At 45.7% G+C, this 26,160-nt stretch overlaps 1 protein-coding gene across 3 annotated transcripts; it reads left to right on the top strand.

Annotated features, from left to right (window-relative positions):
- The first annotated feature begins 2,511 nt into the window (after window positions 1-2,511).
- TCAF2 (TRPM8 channel associated factor 2) lies at window positions 2,512-24,259 on the top strand. 3 transcript variants are annotated; one of them, XR_009216903.1, is made up of 9 exons: window positions 2,512-2,583; window positions 4,966-5,602; window positions 14,815-15,806; window positions 16,090-16,187; window positions 17,218-17,431; window positions 17,730-17,969; window positions 19,366-19,703; window positions 21,129-21,318; window positions 21,796-21,868. XR_009216903.1 is itself a non-coding variant. In XM_058532049.1 (8 exons), exons 2-8 carry the CDS (start codon window positions 4,980-4,982, stop codon window positions 22,048-22,050), a joined length of 2,760 nt encoding a protein of 919 aa, XP_058388032.1. In that variant the 5' UTR covers window positions 2,512-2,583; window positions 4,966-4,979; the 3' UTR covers window positions 22,051-24,259. The 3 variants fall into 3 exon arrangements, 2 of the variants coding, with proteins under 2 accessions (XP_058388032.1, XP_058388037.1); XM_058532049.1 differs by lacking the exon at window positions 21,129-21,318 and having other exon boundaries at window positions 21,796-24,259; XM_058532054.1 differs by lacking the exon at window positions 21,129-21,318 and having other exon boundaries at window positions 2,528-2,583; window positions 4,969-5,602; window positions 21,796-24,259.
- Window positions 24,260-26,160: the final 1,901 nt, after the last annotated feature.

Raw genomic sequence — 26,160 nt, 5'->3', positions numbered from 1 at the left:
TAGTGATTTTAACTAGTGATATTATTAACTTCTCCTAGCCAAAAGTGTATGTGACCATTTCTTCCCAGAAACATTTATGTTTTTCTTTATTTTTAGTGATACAAATAATACAAGTTAAGAACTATAGAAGATGAAAAGGGAAAGTGCTCTTCTCCCTTCCCAAACACCCTGGAATCAGTTATTAGAGGTAACCATGGTTATCAAGTTCTTCTGGGATCCTTCAAGACATTTTCTGTGCCTTTACACTCACTCGCTCACACACACACACACACACACACACACAGAAGCTGTGCATCTGTATACTAACTATATTAATGAGATAATATTATGCACACTAACCAACACATTTTAAACATTAAACTTTTAAACTTTCCCATATTAGGATTCACAGATCTACCTCATTTCTTTTAACAGTTGGAAAGTGTTCCACTGTATGATGTATCTTAATTTAACCACTAACTTATTGATAGTTAGAACTCACCGATTAGGTAATTTTGAATTGCCTTTGGCTTAAATAACAGAAATCTGTTTTTGCATAGTTCAGGAGGCTGGAAGTCCAAGATCAAGGTGTCGGCAGGGTTGGTTTCTCCTGAGGCCTCTCTTCTTGGCTTGTGGACAGTCACCTTCTTGCTGTGTCCTCACATGGATTTTCCTCTGTGTGCAGAGGTATCTCTGGTGTCTCTTTCTCTTCTTCTAGGGACACCAGTAATAGTGGATTAGGGCCCCACCTCATCTGCCTTATTTTAATTTAATCACTTCTTTAAAGATCTTCTCTCAAAATACAGTTACTTCTGAAGTACTGAGGATTGGGACTTCAACATATGAATTTTAGGGGGACACAATTTAGCCCACACAAGAAGCATTTCACAATGTATTAAAACAAATATCAGCACTTCATTCCTGGTTCCTCCACTCTCAAAGAAAAAAAAAAAACTGCTTTAAAATGCTGAAAGTATATTTTGGTAAAGTTCCAAAGAGAAATACAGTAATAATACATCAATATGTTAGTTTAAGACAAAGGAGTGAAAATGACGGGTCAGTCAGCATTGCCAACTGTGCGTTGCAGGCAAGGAGGTAAGGATGGAGTCTGGACTTAGGAAGGAGTCCACTGGCCACCTTGGGAAGGAAACGAAGTGGAAGAAACAGAAGCTGGACTACCAAGATTTGAACCTCATTCTTGGCAAAAGAGAGGGTGAACTGCAGGGAAGAAATGACTATACAGAGAGGCAAGAAAGGGAGTTCAACCAAAGCATCTTTTTAGTCCAGGAAAGAAATCAGAAGGGGATAAAAAATGAAAATACGGAAGGAGAAGGAACTGGACAGCAAGAAACTGGAGCAGACGCCTGTTATTTTTATAAAGAGAATGGGCTGGAGATCTGGTGCAGACACTGGCCTTCACAAGCCCCTCTCCTCGCGACAAAAGAGAGAATATGAGGGAAGAGTCGCTACATGTTAAAATTAAGTGAGGCTTTGAGAATAACTGCTGCTTTTAAATGATGCTTATAAAGAGAGAGTCATGAACTTTTTTTTTTTTTAAAAAAGAACACATCTGATAACTTTATAAACAGCGCGATGATTCACATGTATAAGCAGTGGTGGCCACAAAGAGGCTTTAGACAACAGGGATCTAAAGCCCCCTTCTCCATGATCATCCTCAAGTCATAACACTCATCTCCTTACCCCTTGCTGTATCCTCTCTCTCCTCCTAAAACAAAAACAAAAACAAAAACAAAACAGAGCTCCATCCAAGTAGAAATAGCGAATCTGCGGTGCAAAGTCAGATTCGCGGCAAATCGCCTCGTACTCCTCCTCCTTGCTTTTCACCAACCCACCGCTCTTAGGGAGAATTTCAAGCAGCAGCCACTCTGTAGCCTTAGCTGTAACTTCTCCAGCCATGCGTGGACGTGTCTGTCTGGTGATGTAACAGGCACGTTTCCCTCCCAGCGGGAACACAATGGGCCATGCTTTCCGTGTATGCTCCCAGACCCAGTTCTCTCGGGCGAGGTCCCTGGACCGCCGCGCACCTCCCCGGCACGGGGTGCATGGCCTGGCGCTGACCACCAGGGGGCAGCCCCTCAGCGCAGGAGCCGCCGGGCCGCGGCGACGCGGCAGGCGCGGTTCTCGGGCGCCGCACCCCAGGGCCGGAGGGAAGGGAGCCCGATTCCACGTGGGGCCGCCGCGGACCCTCGGCCGTGGGTTACGTTGTTTTTGGACGATTGTTTGCCCCGAATCTGGTTTACTGGAGACTTGGCGTTTGCTCTCCTCGCCAACAGTGACAGCAACTTTGCAGAGCTCCCTCGCGCACCCCAGGAACACCAGGAGGGCCTGGGGTAGCCGGTGTCAGCTCCAAGCGCCGCAGACCCAGGGATTCCCCCGCGAGGCCGGGCCGCGCGCACCGCCCTAGATGCGGCCGGTCGGAGGGGGGCCGCGGGGAGGCGGCCCCGGGGCGCTGCCGCCCCCGCGTCCCCCCCGCCCCCGGACCGCCCCCGCGCCCCGCCCCGCCGGCCGGCGCCGGACCGCCCGCCGCACCTCTGCGGAAGCCCCAGCGCCTCAGCCAGCCCCGCGGACCCCGGCGACCCGAGCGTGAGTTTTCCAGTCCGAGCGCGTCCGTGGGGTGGGGCGGGGGCCAAGCACCTGGCGACGCTGGTGCGCCCCGAGGTGCCAGGCGCATGCCCGAGAACGTTCCTGGCAATCGGGGTGCCTCTCTCTTCTTAGGTCCAGGTTTTTGTTTCTTTTCGTTTCGCCGCTTTGGCGCTGTTTGCTATATGTCTGAAAACACTTTTCTGTCGCCTCCTTGAACTTCGTGAGTCAAGAATTTGACAAAGTTGTGTGCGTGTGTCTGCACGCGCGCGCACCTAGTTACAGAGAGTTGGGGTCAGCGTTCCAAGGACATATTACTCATCTCCGGGGTTTTCTGCTTGTTGTTCCTGTAAAACTAGAGAGGCCCAGATTAGTGAAAGACTTCCCTTGTCATCTCAGAGGTCGTGAGCATGATCTTGGCCCCAGGCTTCCTCACCTCTCTCCTACCTTTTCCCAGTCCTAAGACCAAAGGCTGAGATGACTCACCCACATGCTCCGTGCTCCATGCTCCAGGTGGGGATCGGCTCTCTTTTGTGAATTCACTTTCCTGGGGGCAATTTTAAGAAAGAGGTGTTAGATGGGAAGGGAAGTTAAAGAAAAAAAAAAAACGGAGCTGGAATTTTCCAGGAAGTACAAGGCATGCTCCGGGATGCCAGGCCTACTGGAGATGTCGTGGAGAATGTAGCAGGAAAGAAGTCTGGAAAACAAGGGCAAGTCCAGATCCCGGAGGCCTTCAAATCCAGACTGAGGCCCTCAGCTTTTACCTTAGGGGGGTGGATGAAATTTGAGGGTTCTTATCAGGGAAGAGATGAGAATAGGATGGCTTGAGGAAGATTGTAGATGAGACTACATCCTGGGAACTAAAGCCACATGGGTTTCATCTACATATGAATGTAAACTGAAGGGGCAGATGTTTGAGAGATTGGGTGAAAGAAGATGGACAAAATGAGGTGGCTGACCAGGTATGGAAACAGCAGAGAGGAAGGAAGGAGGCAAATGTAGCCCAGGCTTTGATATGTCTTAGTTGAGATTCTTCCCCAAAGCAAAGCCTGGTAAAAGGACTTGAGCGCAGGTAGTTTATTTAGTGGGAAGTGAGCCCAGAACACCAGAGTCAGGAAGTGGGGAGGACAGACAAGGAAGGAGGGAAAGCCCCTGAAGGAAGGGACTGTGGCTGAGCTGTTTACCACTGTGGGCACCTGGAGTTCGGTTCCTCTGGGACCCTCTAAAGAGCTCTAGAATGCACCTCAGGACAGCCATGTGGCGTTTAGCCCTGTCGCCCTCCACTGGGTGAAGCTTATCTGGGCGCCCACTCACCACCACTTCAGGGCTGCCCTGTGCACCTGCTAAGGTGAGAAGGCGTCGAGTGCCCAGTAACGTCCTTTATGGCAGCTGCTGAAGTCAGGGGTGGGCCTAGGGGGAGTGGCATGGGGCACCCAGAGCATCTACTGCATGGCCCTCGTCATTTGGGGAAGCTAGAAAAGGGCAGCAAAGCGACAGGCACTCTAGTTTTCTTGGTGCTCACTGTGTACCCAGCCCAGGACAAGGTGTTCTTCATGCATTCTCTTAATCTTCAAAAACAATCCTCCAAGGGATGTATTATTCTTTTTTGGATAAATTACTTAAGCCTCAGTTCCCCATTTATAAAGAGGAGCTGCTTTGAAGGAAACAGTGAGCTTCCTCTTAGGCACACCAAATTTTAGAAGATTTCAGGAAACTACAGAAACTACAGAAAGCCACCCAAGTAGAGGTCGGGAACTCCTCGATTAGGCAGAAGTGATAAATTGGGAGGCGTTTCCGACTCATTCAGTCAAAGCTATCAGAACAAATGCGGTTTCTGAAAGGTCGCCTGACCTCTTTTTCCAAAGAAATAAGATACTAAGTCAGCTCCGGCACAGCAGCTCTCGCCTTAATCTACCGCGCCCTGCAGACCGGCCCTCCCGCGCTTCTCCCAGGTCGCGCTCCTCCTGCCCAGTTCTGTCGACCCTGGCTTCTCTTTGTTGGGGCTCAACTTAAATGTCAGGTTTCAGCTTCCATGTCGCTTTCTCGTAGAGGCCGTTCCTGTCACCCCTTCTGAAGTAATTTACCAGTCGCTCCGTGTCACATCACTGTGTTTTATTTTCATCATAACAATAACTAATTGCTGCATTTTATTTATCTGTTTATTGACCTATTTATTTATTCTCCTTCACCTTCTAAAATATTTAGATTCTAAAATATTAGATTCACAAGCGAGGACCTTGTCGGTTATGTTCCTCGCTGTACCCTCAGTGCTTGGCGCCCACTGGGCCCAATAAGCGATTTTCGTCTGAATGCATTTAGTTGTTTGTGTTTTCACTCATTCCTTCGTCTGTTCTGACCAAGCTGAGTCTTTGTTTTCCCCTGCAGCAGGTGACTGAAACATGGCGACCACTCCTGCTGCTGCTTTCGAGGCCCTCATGAATGGAGTGACAAGCTGGGATATCCCCAAAGGCCCTGTCCCCTGTGAACTCCTTCTTACTGGAGAGGCTGCCTTCCCAGTGATGGTGAATGACAAGGGCCAGGTCCTCATTGCCGCCTCCTCCTATGGCCAAGGCCGCCTCGTGGTTGTGTCCCATGAGGGCTACCTGCTGGATGCCGGCTTGGCCCCATTTCTTCTCAATGCAGTGGGCTGGCTCTGTCCCTCGCCCGGGGCTCCTGTTGGAGTGCACCCATCCCTGGCATCACTGGGACACATCCTGCAGGGCTCTGGGGTTGAGACACAGAGTCAGCCAGAACCGGGAGATTCTCTGGGGGTTTACTGCATCAATGCCTACAATGACAGCATGATTGCGGAGCTGATCCAGTTTGTGAAACGTGGAGGGGGCTTGCTCATGGGGGGCCAGGCCTGGCACTGGGCCAGTCAGCATGGTCGTGACAAGGTGCTGTCCAAGTTCCCCGGGAACCAGGTGACCAGTGTGGCCGGAGTGTACTTTACCGACACTTATGGGGACAGAGGCCGGTTCAAGGTCTCTAAGAAGGTGCCCAAGATGCCACTCCACGTCAGGTGAGTAATGTGCCCCTGTGGGGAGTCTGACACATGTCACCAATAGATTTGATCCCCTCTTCAGTGAGCTTCTACTTTAATACACGTGATTTTCCACTTCCTTTTGGAACCACCACAAATCAAAAATGATAATTAAAATGCACCAAGGCCCAAGAGGGGCTAGGGCCTCACTGTTACCCCCTCCTGTGGCCGAAGCAACAATCGACCTAATAGAAAAGCTCGTCTTATTCACCGCTCTGTCTCCCATGTCTAATGCCTGGGAGATGGAGAGTACATATCAGTATCTCTTAAATAAATGGAAGAACATTGTTTATTTGTGTGAGCACAAATAAGGAGCTCAGAGCCAAAATCTTGATTCCTCTTTTCCCCTCTACTCCATACTCAGTGGATTAGCCAAGTCTGTTGGTTCTAGAATCTAACTCCAGCTGTACTACTTTGAGCCACTGGCATCTCTCATCTGAGTCTCTCATCTTTCATGTCAATAGCCCGCTGATTGGTCTCCTGCCTCAACCCTTGCATCTTACAGTCTGTTGTCCACTGTCAATCACAGGATTCCTTTTGAAATAGAAGTACCTCATGTCAGTCCTCTGTACAAAATCCAAAATGCCTTTTCATCTCATGATGCATTAGATTTAAGATTCCACCCATGGACTATCAGTCACTTATATTCCAGTGGAGAATTAGGCAGTTATGGAAACAGACACATCCTCTATCAGGTGTTGATAGAGCTGTAAGGAAAGTAAAGCAGGATAAGCAGATAGAGTGACAGGAGGAGTGGAGGATATTTTATTTTGGACCATTAGGGAAGGCTTATCAATCAGGCCTAGTCAGGATGAATTGGTGTTTCACATAGAAGGGATTTGATATGAGGAATTGACTAAACAGGTGATGCCAGAGCTGAAAACCTACACAGGAGACAGCACAGTAGCATAGAGATTAGCAACAGCAGGGCAGACGGAGGGAGGTGGTGGTGTTACTGGAGCCCAGGTGCTGCAGCCACCTGGCAGAAGCCGGTGCCATGCTAGGCTTCTCCAGCAGGAGCTGGGACCCCTCGATGGAGGGGCTGTCTTGTGGGGCCTGGAGGCTCAGAGAAGACACAGTGATTGCCAGAGACACAGCTTGAAGAGAGAGACACATACCTTGGCTCCTTCTTCTTTCTTGCCTTGAGCTTCTACCTCTGCCTCCCATGGGCTGAGCCCACCAGAAGCCTAGGGACAAGGGTGCCCGGGAAATGCAGATCCTGTAACACAGAGCATGACAAACAAGAGTGAGGAGGGATATGAGTGCAAACAAGCAAATGGCCAGTTTGGAAGGCTTCTCTGGTCAGTGACATGTCGAAAGAGACCCGAAGGAAGTGAAGGATTGAGCCATATGGACATCTGTGAACAGAGGATTCCAGGCAGACCGAGGAGCAAGAGTGAAAGTCTGAAGCAGAAGCCCACTTGGTCCATTCCAGGAGCATCAAGGATGCCATTGTGATTGGAGCTGAGTGAATGAGGGCTGGGGTGAGGTGAGGTCATCTAAGTACTGGCAGTCCGTGGGTCAGGCTTATTTATAATGGAGATCAGGAGTTTAATTCTGGATATTTGGAGTTTGAGATAACTTGTTAAATCAGTGACTAATTGTGTTTGGCCACATGTAACAGAAGCCTTACTATGGGGAATTGACCATGTAGGAGTTTATTTTTCTCATGTAACGTAAGGCCAGGTGGATAGTCAGGCCTGTGGCAGTGATTCCGTGATGTCCCAGGTTCATTCATTCATTCTCTCTGTCCTTGTCTCTCTCTCTCTTTCTTTCTCTGCCCCTTCATCCCACCCTTCCCATCATGGTGTGTCACTTTTATCTTTATGGTTACAAGATTGCCACTACTACTTCAGGCACTGTAACTACACCTAGGCCAGAATAAGCTAGAATGGATACACCTGCTGAATATGTCCTTTTTAATTCAGAAAATAATATATTTCCTGGAAGTCCTGGCCATTAGACTTCCTAGTATATTTCAGTGGCCAAAACTAGCTCACATGGCCAACTCTAACTGCCAGATGGTCTGAGGGGCTGAACATTTTTCATTGGACACTGGCGTCTCTGAGGAAATCAAGACTCTGTTACAAGGAAGGGCGTAACCATCTTGAGGGAGCAGCCAGCAGTTCCTGGGCCCTCAGCCCCGAGCCTTGGTGCACTTGGACTTCCCTCTGAGAGGGTTGGGAGGTGACGGGTTCCTCAGAGACCTCGGGGTGGATCTGATTCACTCTGCCTTGTCTTTGATTCTTATTCTAAGGGACGAACAGGTTAAACCCCATCAGCCTAATTCCTCTTAATTGTTTGAAAGGACTCCTGTCAGCAAACTAAACCTGTTTTTCTTCATCTACAGTCACATTTTTCATCTCTGCCACTGAATCTGAGGTATATTTTGTGTTTGTCTTAACGTTTAATTATGGAAAACTTCAAACATATACACAAGTAGAGAGAAAGGTTCAGTGAGTCCCATGCAGCCATTGCCCGACCTCATTAACAGCCAGCCATAGTCAATCTAATTTCATCTATGGCTCCACCCCCGCCTTGCCCCAGATTGTTTTGAAGTAAATCGCAGAGATCATATCATTGCATCTGTATTTCAATATGTGTCTCTAAAGATACAAACTCTTTTGAAAACATAACCACAAGGCACCATTATCACACCTAAAAGAATTAATAATTCCTTAATGTCATCATTCATTTCCATGATTGTCTTTATTTTTTTTCAAAGTTTGTTGGAATTGGTATTTATTAAAGCCTAGATATTTTGATTGCTTGATACGGCTGTTATGTCTCATATGAGTGTCCTTTCCAACTCTTTTTATCCCTTGCTGATTTTTTGTTGAAGAAACTGGGTACTTTGTCCAGACTGAAGTTTCCTTGTCTGAATTTTGCTGATTGCATCCGTTTAGTGTCATTTAATATATTCCTTTGTTCCCTCTATTTCCTGTAAATTGGAAGTTAGGTCTAGATTCTGTGGCAGGAATTGACAAACCATGGCCTGTGGACAAGCCCCCTGTTTTTGTAAATAAAGTGTTATTGGAACACAGCTGTGTACATATTGTCTGTGGCTACTTTCCAGCTACAATGGCAGAGTTGAGTAGTTTCAGCAGAGAACATGTGGCCAACAAGCCTACAATGTTTATTATCTGGCCTGCCAAGAAAAAGCTTCCCACCCCCGTTCAAATTTAGGGCTACAGGGTTTTATTTAATATCAACAGTCTTACATCTGTGTCTCCTTTTTTCCTATGATGAAAAATCCTATTCTGTAAGAAAGCAACATAATGACTCATTTGCTTTATCCCACAATACACACATAACAGTTGCAAAATAACAGTGCCATTGCCAGCACAAAGATTATTTTCAGTTCTTTTTATCCTTATGATATATTTTATCAGGTATATGAAGTCAAATTATCATCCTTTAAAGTCACTTAGAATAATGACTCTCTCTTTGTGGTTATACCACTAAGTGGATATACATGAAGATTCATTTGATTATTTTACTTTTGCTGTTTAGAATTGCTTTTGTAAATTAATTTTATTTTATTCTATGTATGTATTATGTAAAATAGTTATGTGGATCCAGAGTAAAATCTTAAGAAGCCTATATTCTCTCCCTGTCCCCTTCATAAAATTTCCTTCCTGTCTCCCTTTTTTAAAAATTTATTTTTACTCTGTTGTTTATTTATATATAAACACACACACACACTAGTGTTCTTTTCTTTCTTGGATAAGGCAGTAGTTTACTGTAAATATTTTTCTCCACCTTACTTTTTCTACTTAACGTTATTTCCTACATATGGCTTCATAATAGTATATAGGTATGCACTATATATTCTGTTATACTACAAGGTATAGATCCCCTATAGTTTGTTCAGTTAGTTCTTTAGTGACAAACATTTGAGTCTCTGGTATGTTTTTATTTTTCTAGTAGTCTTATTGTTACATGTATACTACAATGAATGCCTTTGTGCTTATATCTTCATATTTTTGCGATATCGCTAGAAATAGAATTGCCGAGTCAAAGGAGAAATGTAAATGTAATTTTGCTAAAGATTTCCAAATTCCCCAGAATTGGATTCCCCAGGAAGCCAACTCAGAGACAGAGATTAGTGTGCAGGAGGTTTATTAGAGAGTGCTCTCTGGACCAACACCTGTGGAGGAAGGAAAGGAAGAGGATTGGACAGAAGGAGAAATTGGGCTATGAGGCAAATATTTAATAGCAAATATTTTTAATTGTATTTTCACTATTAAATAAACGGAACATTGCTTAAATTATTATGGTATATCCTCCAGTTATAGAGTGAATAATTATGCAGCCATGTGTTCAAAATCATGTGTTCAAAGACTACCTAAAGGAATAAGAAAATATTCATGACATAATAGACAAAATTAAGATATAAAACTATATTCAAATGATGCCAACTTTGTTAAAACATGTGTGCATGTAGAGGCAGAATATAATACACTAGAAGAAAATAAAGTATTAATAGTGTATCTCTAGTGATAGGTTGATAGATTATTATTTTCATCTTTAAACATTTCTGTAATCTCCAAATTGTCTATAATTATAACCTGAAAAAACATTTTTTACATCACTTTTCTGCCTTTTTATAAACCCTTAAACAATAGAAAAATGCTCCTCAAATCACATTAAGTTGTCTTTCCTTGACTTCATATCACTTATATTGTTTTGTTAATTCAGCCCCAAAAAGGCTAAAGAAACAAATTTCCTTAACATATCAATTTTCTTTCCCTCTTTCTAGTACATGTCTATATATCCATTCTTTCCTTCATCTAAAATTTATTGAGTGCCTGTTAAATTCCAGACACTATTTTAGGCACTGGGATTACAGTAGTGTTTAACTTAAGTCTCTACTTGTATAGATGTATTGTACAGAAGTGTTGTGGATGTTCAGGTAATGTATGAAAATAATTTTTCCACGTTACCAGTTTTATTTATTTGTAAAACTTTTCCTGAAATAACAGTATGACATTAAAGTATTTGAATATTTTTAGTTTCTTGTAATATCCCCCCAAATCTTTACCTTTACATATTTTCCATCATTAAACATCGTTTTTGCTAGTTGTGGTTACATACTGAAAACTGAGCTGGAGCTGAGCGACCCAGTCATCTCTAAGGTCTAAGAGGCCCTTATATTGAGCCTAGGTCTCCAACTCACATTCCTGCCTTTTTCACGGGGATGTCCCCTTTGAGGTTTTCAGTGACCTTTCCTCCCTACAAATCTTGGTCAAAGGCTCCTGGACTGACCAGGCAGGGTCACTAACTTCAAATCCCCACTGAAGGCTCTGGAGCGCCTTAAGGGAATTGTGCTGCCTGCCAAAGGGAGGGGCAGTCTCTAAAAACCTACAAAAGATCTTCTCACACCTCCTGTCCCCAAGGGTGAGAGCTCACTGCACACCTATGTCTGTATGCCTGAGGAGGACGCTGCAGTTACTCTAATATGCAAAGTCACATCCAAGGCACTTGCTGCTTTTATACCAAGACACAGAAGAGGCTGGGGAAAACATTAAGATGGGCATCTCATTACCCTTACACATGGTGTAGCCTACAAGGTCTAGAACATATTAGGAGCTGCTCATATAAAAGTACTGTAATACATACTAGTAGCTTAGCTTCATGCATCTCTTGAAAATTGCATGTTATCTCATTCGATCCTCACCACAGTCCCATAGAGGGCAGGGTCTTTGCCTGAGGACTCCCAGCTTGTAAGCGGCACTGTTCCTGTTTTCATATTCGAGATCCGTAAATGTAGAGAGTTTCCAGGTATGAAGATCATGTAAAATGAGGCTAGATCTCGGAATCGCCCTCTCTGCTAAATCTGCCCAAATGAATGAAAAATAGTAAGTGAATGGCTGAATGTGGAGGTTTTGATGCTGATGCTGTACATTGCTGAGGACTGGCCTGTGGGAGAGACAGGTGACTGATGTGTGGTGCAGGAGGCAGCATCTCCTGACACCACCCCCACCCCAGATGCACAACTGAAAGAAAACAGTTGAAACCATAAATCCAAGAATTATCATTAATGCCTTCTCTTTGTAGAAGAATGAACAAATTGGATGAGTAGACATTTAAGAAAAAAAATACCCTCAAATGTAAAAGCAACAAAGCTACTTCAGGATTTGGTGGAGGCAGAAAGGGATGCCAGAGTTTGCCATCTTGCAAACATGGTGGTAGGGTTGAACCCCTCAAGTGCATTCTGTGCCTGGGTGGGTGGAGTAGGCCTAGTTTTAGGTCCCCAAAGAGTGAAGGGACCAGCCGCAGCAAGGACAATAGAAGGCCCCAGCTGATCTTTGCCCTTCAGTTAGTGCTACGAACCTCAGGTGATAAAGTGGAATGATGCAATATACAGACGTCAATATAATCTGAGAAGGTGGATGGATGTGGTGTCTGTGTACAAACAAACTGGTCCTGGGTAGCTTAGAAAGAATATCAAGGAGAATTCACCCATGCTATATCAGAACATGCAGAAGATCTGCCCATGGTGATTGTGAAAAGAAATCTATATAATAACCATATGAAAATACTATAGTAAATTTAAAAGGGAAATATAAGAGAGACAGAAATTTAGTATGGAAAGATAACAGAATCAATCACACCTGGAAAAAAATGTGAACAGTGAACAGAAGCAGATTCCCTGAGAATGTTTCCAGCCATGAAAGAACTTTCTAAAAATGCATGTTAAATAAAACGAGGGACAAAATGAGATGGAAAAGGGAATTTCAGAGTGAAGAAAACAAATTAAGAACCAAACACTTCAGGTAAAATAAGTCAGTTAGCCACCACAGGGAACAGAATAGACAAGGCCAGTGTGTGGTGAAAATGACAGTAGCTCACTTCACACTGAACTTTCTGATCATTGCTGTCATTGCTGTGAGATTTTTAAGCTGCCTTCAAAAAGCTGTCGCCCGTACCACCTGTCTGCTCAGCTGTGAGTTGGTGTGTTACCTAAACACCACCACTTCTCCCCTGCTTTCTTCCTCAGCGCCTTCTCCTGCACTTGCAGCTCTGAAGGAACACATGCTTTTCCTTTTCCATAAATGCAGTATTAGTCATATCTTCACATCTGGTTAAAGCTTCTTTTGCACAAAAGACTTCTGTTGCTTGCCGTATACCTGGTTGTGGGCTTCATCCGAACACTCAGTAATTGAGTGAGAGATTCCTGGTGTGTGGACAACAACACTGGCTTTAGAGATGAGCCAGCCTGGATCTCCTCCCCGTCCCTGCCAGTTATTAGCTAAGAAACATGGGGCAAATTGCCTAACTTTTCTGAGCCTCATCTGTAAAGTGAGGATAGTAACTTTCAGATTTATTATAATGATCAAAAGAGATAATGTGTATGTATAAATACCTAGCATATATTAAGCCTCATTAAATAATAGCTACTTTCATTATGTTATTATCCAGACTTAAATATTGATAAATAAATATCTGAGATTGTTAATGTTATCCTTATAATATTGTCAAACCATCCGTTAGGGATTACTTGACGTCCCATCAACTATGCTTGCTTGTCTGTCCTAACTCTCTCCCTCCGTCCCTCTCTCCCTCCTTCCTTCCTTCTCTTCTTCATTTTTCTTTTGAGAAACAGTTCTTTTTTTTTTTTTTTTGAGGAAGATTAGCCCTGAGCTAACATCTGTTGCCAATCCTCCTCCTTTTGCTGAGTAAGATTGGCCCTGGGCTAACATCCGTGCCTGTCTTCCTCTACCCTATATGGAAGGCCGCCATAGTGTGGTTTGATAAGCGATGCATAGGTCCATGCCTGGGATCTGAACCTGCGAAGCCCAGGCCGGCGAAGCAGAGTGCTCGACGTTAACCACTATGCCACTGGGCTGGCCCTGGAACATTTCATCTTTTTATAAAAATATTTCAGAAGAAATTCAAGTTTATTATGAAAGAAGTACAAACAATACAGAAATATATAGAGGGGAATGACAGATTGTCTTTCATCCCACACCACCCTCCCCAGTCTGAAACATCTGGACAAGGTAGCCACTCTTAAAAGTTTGATGTGGGGGCTGGCCTGGTGGCGCAAGTGGTTAAGTGCCCGCGCTTCGCTGCGGTGGCCCCGGGTTCGCAGGTTCAGATCCCGGGCGTGCACTGACACACCGCTTGTTAAGCCATGCTGTGGCGGAGTCCCATATAAAGTAGAGGAAGATGGGCACGGATGTTAGCCCAAGGCCAGTCTTCCTCAGCAAAAAAGAGGAGGATTGGCGTAGTACATTAGCTCAGGGCTGGTCTTCCTCACACACACAAAAAAAGTTTGATGTGGATCATCTCAGTTGCTTTATCTGTGCCTGTGTGTGAGCTGTGAAAATTCATTTTTTAAAAAAGTATCATGTTTGAGAATGTCTGCATTTTTCTGTTATATTTCTACGACAAATTGACAGAGTACAGGTTTCTAGGCTCTCACTTTCTTGTCCTCAGAATCTAGGAAATATTGCACCATTATCTTCTGGTTCTAATATATTACATTTTGACCATTTCTCAATAAAAAGTAGCAAATTCATCATATTTAAGTGAGAATTTTAAAAAGTGTATTTGTATGGATCTTCGAGTATAGTATTAAACAATTTGCTTGTAATGTGTTCCTAGGTCAGAGCTAGCACACAGAGTGTGCAATTTAATGTTTTTCACAGCCTTCCTTTGCATAAAATTAGCTCTGAAAAATTTACAAGTAGGATACTTTCTCTAGGAATAAGATACTATTTTTCTAACGTAATTCATTTATATGTTTAGTTATTTAAAAACATATGAGATTTAAGCCAGAATATCCACACTCAGTTGACTAACATGGGAAGAAGCCCTGGAAGTGTTCATTTGGAGAATGTGGATTTTAAGATGTGCAAGCAAGGCCGCCACCTCACTCTTTAGTATTTCATCAAAACTATGACAACATCGATTGTAAGAGGCACCATTGTTTTATGTGTCAGTAAGAGCAAACACTACCAATTAAACGATGGTATGCCATCAGTTGTTGAAAGGTGAAAAAAATCTGCCTTAGACTGGATAAAATGTATTACATACTAAATCCTAAGTGTTATTAGTAAGAATGACAAGCTGGGCATGAAGTATGTAGTCTTGGTGCCCACACATAGATTTCTCTATTCACTGAGCTCATTTCAGTGGTTCGTTAACTGACTAGCCCCTTGGTTCCTCGTGTCACCTTCCAGGTGTGGGGAGGATCTCAGGCAGGATCAGCAGCAGCTGCTGGAAGGGATCTCCGAGCTGGACATCAAGACGGGGGGATTGCCCTCGCAGCTGCTGGTGCACGGGGCCCTGGCCTTCCCTCTCGGGTTAGATGCCTCACTTGGCTGCTTCCTGGCAGCTGCCCGCTATGGCCAGGGCCGAGTGGTCCTGGCTGCCCATGAGGGCATGCTCTGCGCTCCCAAGATGGGGCCCTTTTTGCTCAATGCTGTGCGCTGGCTGGCTGGAGGCCAGACAGGCAAAGTTGGGGTGAACACACGTGTAAAAAACCTGTGTGCCCTTTTGTCGGAGCACGGCCTGAAATGCAGTCTGGAGCCCCACCTGACCAGTGACTTGCGTGTCTACTGCTGCGCGGCTTACAGTGACAAGGAGGCTAAGCAGCTGCAGGAGTTTGTTGCCGAGGGTGGGGGCTTGCTGATCGGGGGCCAGGCCTGGTGGTGGGCCTCCCAGAACCCAGGCCGCTCTGCTTTGGCTGGCTTCCCTGGGAACGTTGTCCTCAACTGCTTTGGCCTCAGCATCCTCCCTCGGACTCTCGACCCAGGCTGTTTCCCTGTTCCGACCCCCGAGATGCGGAGATACCACTTCCGCGAGGCGCTGTCTCAATTCCACGCTACACTGAACCATGGGGGTGGGAACTTGGAAAAGAGCTGGCTGGCAAAACTGGGAGTGGATGGTGCAGCCTTCCTACAGATTCCTGCAGAGGGGGTCCCTGCTTATACATCCCTGCACCGGCTCATGAGGAAGATGCTGCGCCTGTCAGGCCTCCCGGCCGTGAGCCGGGAAAACCCAGTTGCTAGTGATTCCTGTGAGGCTGCCGTGCTCCGCCTGGCCACGGAGCTGGCGTGCTCTGGGACTGACTGCTCCGAGCTGGTGCAGGGGCTTGGGACCGGGACCTGCAGCTCCAGTCTGTCCCCCTCAGAACACCCCATCACGGTGGAGATCAATGCCAGCAACCCAGGTGAGGAGTGAGGAGAGAGTGCCCAGAGCACTGGGACCTGGGGAAGGTGGGTTAGCGGGCTCTGCGGGACACTGAAGCTCAGGCAGGCCGGCTCCATCCTCCATCAGGTACTTTCAGGAAGATGGGGGTTCAGGTTCTGCTTAGGGTTTAGGAGGGATGAGTGCAAGAAGCATGGATGAGTTGAGGTGTGCAGGGGACGGGCTGTACCTCTGGGAGGGGCTGTGAGTTCCAGGTGGAGTGGAGTCGGGGTGAAGAACTCAGCCTTTCTTCTGGCTTTTGTCAGGTGACGGTGATTCCTGGGTGAGCACTGGGCTCTACCTCCTAAATGGACACAGTGCCGAAGTCTCAGTGTCTGAAGCTGCGGCCTCCGCTGGCCTGAAGGTAAGGCCAGAACACCCACTGCCAACACCCCAAAACCGCAGGGCTGCCTGCTCCTCAGCCTCATGGCGGTGCTGCCAGGAGCACAGGAAGGGGTCGTTCCTCCCGTTTTACAGATGTCACGGATGAAGCAGCTACATTTCAGGGAGCCTAAGGGAGTGACCGAAGGTGCCAGAGCTCCTGACACCAGATCCAGTCCTCAAACCTAAGCCTTAGGATCTCCATGTGTGGTGATTTTTACCTCCCGACAGGGCTGTGGAGAGATACCAGATGCGAGGAGCGCCTACTGCGTATTCAGAAGCTCGCCCGTGTCCCTGATAGCACACGGCCGTTCTGGGTTTACCTCTTTCTCTTGACACCTGAAGGGTCTTCTTAATCCGATCACTCACAGAAATAGGCTCCACGTGCAGAATTAAAGTTCTTCCTGCCTCAATTCTGAAGGTCACTCTCGACCACAGTTAGGGTCTCTCTTGTGTCAGCCTCCTTTCGGGAGCTCGCTTACATGAAACCTGAGAAGAGCAAGTCCAAGACTCCAGACAAAACATCCATCTGACCAGACGGGAGCGCTGGGCAGAGAGGGAAGAGGGAATCCGTCCTCTCTCCATCAGGCCAGATCCTGCTGCCTCTGGACGGCCTCCTGTCTGCGCACAAAGGGCGGACCGGCATCCCCTGACGCTCATTCCCAGCATTGGAATCACTGCCCTGGTTTAGTCCCTGGTAGAAGATCCCGGGTTCTGCCTGGTACAGAGGCACCACGGGACCCTAGTCAGTGTCAGCCTCAGGGTCATGCCTGGTCTGTCTGACGACGATCCACTGTGTAAGCTGTTTAAGTCCCTGGAAAAGTGATTCTACATCTCTTTCAATCCATATGACTTTTGAGGTGCTGAAATTTCTTAGGTTTCCACGCATAGCTCATAGAAAGGGGAAGCTGGAGTTTTTCCAGTACCCTCCATCCACACAGCACCACACACAACCCCACATGCACACCGCGGGTACCTGGTTCCTCTGACACATAGTGGAATCACCTCTGCAGGTGCAGGTTGGCTGCCACACCGATGACTTGACCAAGGCCAGCAAGCTGTCTCGAGCCCCTGTGGTGATTCACCGGTGCTGTATAGACAGGACCCAACGGTCGGTCTCCTGCCTCTGGGGTGGCCTTCTCTATGTCATCGTGCCTAAGGGCAGTAAACTGGGCCCCGTGTCTGTCACCATCAAGAGGGCTGTGCCTGCCCCGTATTATAAGCTGGGTAAGTGGACTGAATGTTGAGGGAAGGAGGAGAGCTGGGGATGCCATGGTAGTTCTGGGCTGGTTGCTAAGGAGGGGGGTAAAAGTGGAAGCAGGCGATATGGAACACCCTGTGTCCATGGAGGCTTCAGGGCAGAACAGGAGGAAGGGTCTGGAGGCCTGTCCTTCACTTTGTAGCGTGTAGACCCACATGATAATGGTTCATTATTTCAGGGTCCTCCTCCCGGAGTTCAAGTTGTGTTTTTCAGCTCAAAGGAGGTTGGGGAAGGGGGTGATAGGATCATGATATTTATTCCCAGGTAAGACGTCCCTGAAGGAGTGGAAGAGCTGTATCCAGGAGAGCCCAGCTCCCTGGGGAGAGCTGGTAACAGACAACATCATCTTGACTGTACCGACTGCAAACCTCCGAGCCCTTGAGGACCCGGAGCCCATACTCCGCCTCTGGGATGAGATGATGCGGGCTATAGCAAAGCTGGCGGCCCAGCCTTTCCCTCTCCGCCGTCCTGAGAGGATTGTTGCTGACGTGCAGATCTCAGCTGGTGGGTGCTCCTAGTCAGTGGACATAATTTATCTATTATTTTGCCTTTTTTTTTTTTTTTTTTTTGCTGAGGAGATTCACCCTGAGCTAACATCAATTGCTAGTCTTCCTCTGTTTTGTATGTCGGTTGCCATGAGTGGTGTAGTTCCACCCCCAGGAACCAAACCTGGGCCACCGAAGCAGAGCGGCCAAATGTAACCACTACGCCACTAGGGCTGGCCCCATATTTTGCCTTTTTTTAATGTGAAATATGTGTAAGGTATAATTTCACCAGTAAAGGAAAAAAGATAGAAAAGATATGGGCCTTGATGGGGATGCAAAGATGTTTACATGTGAAAAGGTAAATCATTTACATCTACAGGTGAGATTTCACAGGAGGGTAGAAAAATATCAGAAAAGTGGGTACTAGGAGTTCACAGATGGCAGTGAGGGTTGTTTCAAGGAAAGGTTAAAATAGAAATATTTCCTTCGAACCTAAGTCAAGGTTGGCAATGAAAAGAGGGAGTAAAGAGGTTTATGTTAGGTATTGAGTGGTTTAGAGTAAAGAAGGACGTCTAAAGACAAATAGGGAGCTCTGGTTCTGACATGGAGAAAATTCCTCGGGACTTCAGTTTTCTTATCTTTAAAAAGGACACCAGTGGGCCGGCCCCTTGGCTTAGTGGTTAAGTGCGCGCGCTCGGCTACTGGCGGCCAGGGTTCAGATCTCGGGAGCGTACGGACGCACTGCTTCTCTGGCCATGCTGAGGCTGCGTCCCACATACAGCAACTAGAAGGATGCAACTATTACATACAACTGTCTGCTGGGGCTTTTGGGGAAAAAAAAAAAAAGGAGGAAGATTGGCAATAGATGTTAGCTCAGAGCCGGTCTTCCTCAGCAAAAAGAGGAGGATTAGCATGGATGTTAGTTTAGGGTTGATCTTCCTCACACAAAAAAATATAAATAAATAAAATAAAAAATAAAAAAGGACAGCATTATCTCTATTAAAGAGCATAAATCTGGACAACAGTGGTTTATGTAAGAGAAGGAGGAATGACACCATTCTAGCCTCAAGGATCTCAAATCTGGACACAGGACAAAATGTCGCAAACTCGCAAGCAAGGGAAACTCACACACAAAAAAGGAAGCATTGAATTATAGTGAGAATGACTATGTAAAGTGTATTTATATTCTCCAGGACCAGAGTGAAGAGATTGCATAATTCTGGGGTAAAAGGCAGGGAAGGGGGCTAGGGACTCTTCAGTTTCTGACCAAGTGGAAATCAGGTCAGCATAGAGATTCTGGAATTATTGCGGGCAACCAGGATGGTGAGGAAAAGTTACACAATGGAGAGGAATGAGGGGAGACGGGTTTGGGTGGACCCTCCCCCGTGTTTCATCTCTTCCCTCTTCTTTCCCAGGCTGGATGCACTCAGGATACCCCATCATGTGCCACCTGGAGTCGGTGCAGGAGCTCATCAATGAGACAGGCATGAGAAGCAGAGGTCTGTGGGGCGCCATCCACGAACTGGGCCACAATCAGCAGCGGCACGGGTGGGAGTTCCCTCCACACACCACTGAGGCCACTTGCAACCTCTGGTCAGTCTATGTGCATGAGACGGTCCTGGGCATCCCCAGGGCTCAGGCCCACACTGCTCTGAGACCTCCAGAACGAGAGAAGAGGATCAAAACACACCTGGGAAAGGGAGCCCCCCTCCATGAGTGGAATGTGTGGACAGCTCTGGAAACATATCTCCAGGTACTGAGTGGAAATTCAGGGAGATGGGGGCCCCAGACCCCTCCGTCATGTAGCATCCTGGATCCCAGGAGCTCTCCAGCTCCTTCACTGCCCACACCAGCCTGGGCCCATCCCTCCCCTGGACACGGGAGGCTGGGCTACTTGATGGTGCTTCTCAGATTATACATCTTTAAGATGGAGATAATCACAACTGTCCCACTCGCCTCCTGTGATTTTGTGATGATAAGTAAGAGGAAATGAAAAGTATTATGAAAAAAAATAAGTAGAGAGAAATATAGGCTGTTGGTGTATTGATCAAGAACAGCAGCTCTGAGTCAGACACGCCCAAGGTTGATCTCAGCTCTTCCTCTCACTGGTTTTGTCCTTGGTCCCCTAATCCATGCTCCAGGAATGGTCACTGTTTTGTTTTGCTTTGTTTTTCCTCGCCTTAGTGCTATGGGTCAAGTGAGTGTCATGTCCCTTCGTGCAAACAGTGATGTGTCTACGACAACTGCCTTACGAGAAGGCATCGTAGGTGATAAATCTGTTGGCGAGGTTCTCAGACTTCCATCACCCCCTTGAACCCAAAATGTTTTTAGAACGAATAAATGAATAACCCAGCAACCCAATGGGAGAACGCCAAGGCCCTGAAGCCAGTCTGCTTCCTGTGGAATAAGCACAATCCCTGTCCCCTCCCCACTGCTACTTTGAATTTTAATGTTTTCGAGTTGTCAAAGCTGTTCTCCATGTCAGATCTCCGATGATGTCCACCACAGCCCTGTAGATAGCAGTGGTTGCCCACTCTTCACGGAGGCACATACTAAGTGAAGAGTTTAAGCAGCCTGTCCAATATCACACTTAAATGATGGACCCAGAACCTAAAATCAGAAGTTAATGACAAGCCTCTGGGTTTTGCACTTCCATACCCTCTCTTTGAGGTTTTTTTTTCTTTCATTCGTTTTCTAAAGAGTGGATGTGAGACAGCCCCAGTCAAGGAGATAACTTTGCATTGCACCAGTTCTGTTTTCTTGTACAGTCAGCCTGAGGGTCTGCAGGGAAACAGACCTTAAGTGGTGAGTGGTAGGTTGCCATTGAAGTATAAGCTAAAGCTCTAATTCTGCCCTACTCCCTACCCACTTACCCACTCCCCATGAAGCATTGAGTATCATTTTGTAAAAGCTATAGAGAGACCTGTCATCTTGGAGTCTGAGACCCAGTGTCAGGACAGGCAGACACCTGCTTTCTCTACCCGTGTGAGGTCTGCTCCCCATCGTTCCTCCTGCTGTTGCCTAAAGTCCTCATTCTTCTTGTCTATTTCAAAAGCCTCTTCAGTTCTTCCAGCACCTTACCTCAACCCCCTACCATCCATGTTCCACACTACTTCCAAAATACTCTCAATATTCCATGTTGAAATCTCTCAAAGTGTTCTCCTTTGTCCTCCTTTAGGATAAAGTCAAAGCTGCTGAGCAGGATATAGAAGGCCCTTCACCATCAGACTTGCACCAACACCTCCGTCATCTCCCAGTTTCTTCACCTCCATAATTTTCCTCCAGTATACCAACCTGCTTCCCGCTGTGAACACATCTTGCTGTTGCAGCTTCTGCGCCTCCCCATGTTTCCTTCCTGCGGCTGAAAGGTGCTTGAACATCTTGTCTGTTACCTGTCAAGTCATCTGTCAAAATTCAGCTCTATTGTCCTCCTTTCCCTCCATCATCCCCAAAATGTAAGATGGGAGGTTTGCTTATCTCTGTCCGTCTTGAACCTGTCTGATGCCCAGGAAAACACTTAGGATCTGGGGATATAGTTTTTTAAATTAAAGATAATAACAGTAACTATCATTTATCGAGTATCTGCCTCTTTTCAGACATGAGGTTCCCCGTGAAGTTCCCTGCTAGATTTAGCGGGTATGGCTTTTGTGGCCAAGAGGTGGAATGAGCCAATGGGATTGTATTTATGTTCAGGGGTCGGGTGGGGAGATAGTGACAAATAAGAGGAGTGAAGCTAATGAATAAGGGGAAGAAATCACTGTAAGTGAAATATACTTATGAACATGTGTGCTGCAGTTACTTCCGTAAACTGGATACCTCATTCTGCCCCTTCCTTCTCTTCCCAGCTCCAGGAGGCCTTTGGGTGGGAGCCCTTCACCCAGCTCTTTGCTGAGTACCAGACCTTCGCGGGCATTCCCAGTGACAACACGAGCAAGATGAATCTGTGGGTGAAGAAGTTCTCTGAAAAGGTGCAGAAGAATCTGGCTCCGTTCTTTGAGGCTTGGGGCTGGCCTGTCCAGAAGGAAGTGGCTGGTAGCCTGGCCTGTCTGCCTCAGTGGCAGGAAAACCCCATGCGGGCGTATGTCCGTACTAAGGAGTAAAAGATGGGCAGCAAGGGGCGGAAGTGTAGAGAGGAATGATCACTCACCAGCCCCACCACCCATGTTTCCGGCCTGGTTTACCTGGAGCCTGAATCCTCTTTCCTAACTTGTCTCCAGGAAGGCGGTTAAGGTCATAAGACAAAAGGAAACCAACTTTCTCAGGAAATTTCTCTTGTACTTCTTTGTATTGTTTCTCTGCTTATACTATTGCTCCCACCAAGAGACTTGGTTCACCATCCTGGTCCTCTAGTGGAGGATTTTTCATGTTGGCACCTTGAGTTCCTGCAGGCTCTTGGCTTCTATTGATGACCAGTAGTTCTAAAAACCCTGGATTACCATAGTCATCGATATCAGTCCCTCACCCCTGCTGGCCGTGAACAAAGCTCTTAATTTTTTCTGCTTTGAGAAGTTTTCTAATTGGAAGAGAGACAGACTGGTATAATGGACAGAGCCCTGAACTAGCTTTGGTTCTATGGAAAATCACTTAACCTCTCTGTGTGTCTGTATTCTTATCCATGACAACAGGATTAAAAGTCTGTTGTTTGATGATGGTGAAGGTGTCATGCACCGCAACATGCACACACATGGAAGGGTATTCCTTAGCTTTTGCCTGTCTCGTAGTGGCCTGTCTGTCCAGTTTAGTGTGGACAACCTGAAAACTGAATCTCACTTCAGAGTAGACCACCTTCAGGATTGCATTCAGTCCCTGTGTAAGAGTAAATAATGAATATCAATGTTGTTCCCACTCACGGTATCGATGACAGTGTTGGGGGTCCTAGACCATCCTGTATCCTTTCTCCCACCTCTGGAAGGATTCTTGTGTATAACCTGACCCAAGGAATGTGTCAGCTCAGGAGAGATGGTATAAACCCAAACTGGATGTTACAAAGCTATTAGGGTTTGGTTTTCTTGGTTAGTTCCATCTTCTAGCACTTTTGTTTCAACCAAAGGTAAAAGTCGCTTGAGCACCCCTACCAAGTCCATAAAGCTAGTTGTCCTTAGCACAAACAGCGACTGGCTGCTCTGTTCTGAGAGGTCCACGGACATGACAGGCTTCACTCTGGAACCGGATTACTGGGTGTGGTGGACCAAAATAACCCACAGTCACTTAATGAACCCACAACCCAGCATCCCCTGAGCTTTCTCATCATCTCATTCCAACCCGTCCCAACTCTTTGGTGAAGTAGAGTTCTAATTGGAGGTTCGTCTCCAGGATTAATGGGGTGTACACTTCGCCATTTTTCTCCAGCTTGCTTTTAAACCATATTTTTGTTGTTTTGAATATCATCCCCCGAGCTTTGTCGAGAGTAGAGTGGCTCCTCAGCGGAGAACTGACCCAGGGAATGGCTTTTTCTGAATCCCATCAGCACATCCCTCCCTCAATTCTAGGAGAATTTCCTTTTATTTCACTAGCGTCCTTTGCCAGGTGCTCAATAAGTATTTGTTGATTGAGAGAACAGTATGACACCTGACACATAATGAGCAGTCAGTATGTCCTGGGCATTGTGGGAGGTATTTTCTGTGAGTTATCTCATGGAATTGTCACAACAGACCTCTGACGTAGGTACTATTATTGCCCTCATTTCATAGATGAGGAAATGAACCCGTTAGGGATATTTAACTTCTAAAGTCACAAAACTAAATAGAGGAAGAGTCAGGGCTTGATGGAAGCCCATAGCAATGAAAAAATTGTGGAGCTTGTCTTCCGTGAATGACTTACAATTTAGACAGAAATTCACCTAGAAAATGGGAGTTCCACGAAGTTCTGATTTATCCCATGTTCACTATTGAATTTTTACTAAATATAAAATTTAACCTCCAAAAAGGTATTGGTATCTGATTTTCTGATGGTCTCAGCATGTGATTAGCCTCCCTTGAGGTAGAGAAAGTATTTGAACCCAGGAGATTCAACTCCACACCTGGTCTTCTTACTGTGATGTTGGGGAGAGGTAAATGGATGGATACTGCTGGGTGTAGTAGGTTGCCATAGAGACAGTAGGTTGCCGACTTTTCCCTACACTCTCTGTAGTGGGAGTTGGAGCCCTTCTCTCTGTTAAGGAGAAACTATGGCTCTGCTGCTTGTTTCTGAGTTCACAGTTAATTGTCTATAACTGCAACACTCAGAGTGTTCTGTGTTCCAGAGTACGTTTGCTCCCAAGGATGTCAATGTTGATCTGGTGAATCATCAATAAACACTGTTTGCCAAGAACTGTTATGAGCGCTTTTTATTTATTTATGCTCATGACAGTCCTACAGGATAAGTACTTTTACCATCTCCATTTTGCAGAAAATGGGAAGCAGAAATACAGAACTAGCAAGTGGTGAAGCCAGATTTCCAACCCCGGAAGTGGGGCTCTGGAGCCCACACTCTCAGCCAGCATACTCGATAGTCATTGGGTCTGCCACAGCCTACAGCTCTACTTGCATGAAACTATATTTCTGGCTACTGAATCACAAAATGACCAGATCCAAGCAGCTAAAAACTGAGCTGGTTATTTCTGTTACTCAAAAAGGAATTACTTAACTATAAGAGTCATTCATCCCAGGCACACATCCTTCAGTACCAAGACCCTGGCCTACCTAGTCTGGAGGTTTTAAAGAGCCTGTGCTTCAAGATAACAGCTAGGTGGAGTCCCAGAAGAAGTTTGTCTTAAACCTGGAGCTTGTATCCAAGAGTCCTTTGCTCATTCTTAAGGATACCCCAACTTCCATCCTCATGTATGAGAGCTTTGGACAAGGGCCCACATACATTCTTACAGGTTATTAAATCCAGTATCTGGAATACCCAAATTCCCAGCAAACTGGATGAATTTCAAGGAATGAAATAGCCCTGGGATACTTTAGGGAAGTATTAATGCCTACTTTAAAGTTTTAAAGAAGATAAAGGGACCTTTGCTATATCTTCTCCCCTGAGCACTGTATAGCCCTTGACTTATTAGAAGAATGGGCAATTAATTTCAAAAAGAAAAATTAAAGAATTAGTGTTTGGTCACACTAAATGGAACTATAAAGCCTCCTACTTCTGGAAAATATTGTTAAAATGAAATAACAAGCACTGCTAAAGGGAATTAGAGTAATTTCTATCTTGAATGAACCTTAGACAATGTAGATTCTTTGGTCACCTGTGTTGCTCTTTGTCTCCCCCTTGTGGCCATTTTGGAAACCTTACATTACAGCTCCTGACCACCAACTGTGACAGTGAAATTGTTCCTGCTGTGGCAAACTCAGTCTCTGGCCTGGTTTTAGTTTAAAAGACATACCCGTGTGACTCTTCCCATAAAGCAACTGATTGGTCAATATGCTCTTCACTTTTATTGTCTGTAAAAAGTCTCCCAAATCAATTTGCTTTTACTGGAATGGAGTCAGTAAAATTCATTCAAAATTCAGAATGGATTAAAAAATATTCGTCTATCATTTAGCTCATAATATTGTTAAAATGGAGTTACATTTTTGGCATACAACAGAATTATTGCCTCTGCCAATTACACATATGAAGTTTTAATTAACACCTCATGACTTTCATAAAATAGATGATTATTAAAACAAGCCCAAGAGCCTTCCCCAAAGACACCCTATTGTCCATAGAGATATCTGGACCACAGAGAAATATCCTCCCAAAGTAAACATTACTTTTCTCTCACTTAAACCCCATCTTCTAAGAAAGAGGTACAGAGGTTAGTAGCATTTTTAACAATTGAAGTAGCCCATTCAATACCTGGACAGGCTTCTCCAGCCTAATCATTTGGGACATGCTTAAATTAGTCACTTCCCACGGCGGAAAAGAAGTAATGAGACACCCAGAAGCTCCTCAGGTCACAGTACAGGCTGCCTTTCCATTTGGCTCATGCCACACAGAGAAGGAAGGTCAGCCACTTTGTACCTCCAAGCCCTGGTTAAAAAAAAAATCTACTCACAGAAGGACATCAAGTGCTACAAACTCTTATGAAAAATTAACAACCATATCTCCAGCCACAAGATGGTTAAAGCTAATAAGAGCTCTGCCAAAAAAGTGTAAAAAGCATTGTAGGAAATAAAATTCAACTTATCAGGTATTTCATCCATACTGAGTCAATAATCACCTCACCAAATGGGAGCCAGGATCAGGGAATT

This window comes from Diceros bicornis, chromosome 3, assembly GCF_020826845.1.
Source record: "Diceros bicornis minor isolate mBicDic1 chromosome 3, mDicBic1.mat.cur, whole genome shotgun sequence".
NCBI lineage: Eukaryota > Metazoa > Chordata > Mammalia > Perissodactyla > Rhinocerotidae > Diceros > Diceros bicornis.
This window is presented reverse-complemented; position numbering and strand designations above follow the sequence as displayed.

Excerpts from the sequence above, each read along its gene's own strand:
- TCAF2 (XM_058532049.1), top strand. The coding sequence starts at position 4,980 with ATGGCGACCACTCCTGCTGCTGCTTTCGAGGCCCTCATGAATGGAGTG. Across the intron at positions 16,188-17,217 it reads CGGCCTCCGCTGGCCTGAAG|GTGCAGGTTGGCTGCCACAC; the intron begins GTAAGGCCAGAA and ends TCACCTCTGCAG. Across the intron at positions 17,432-17,729 it reads TGCCCCGTATTATAAGCTGG|GTAAGACGTCCCTGAAGGAG; the intron begins GTAAGTGGACTG and ends ATTTATTCCCAG.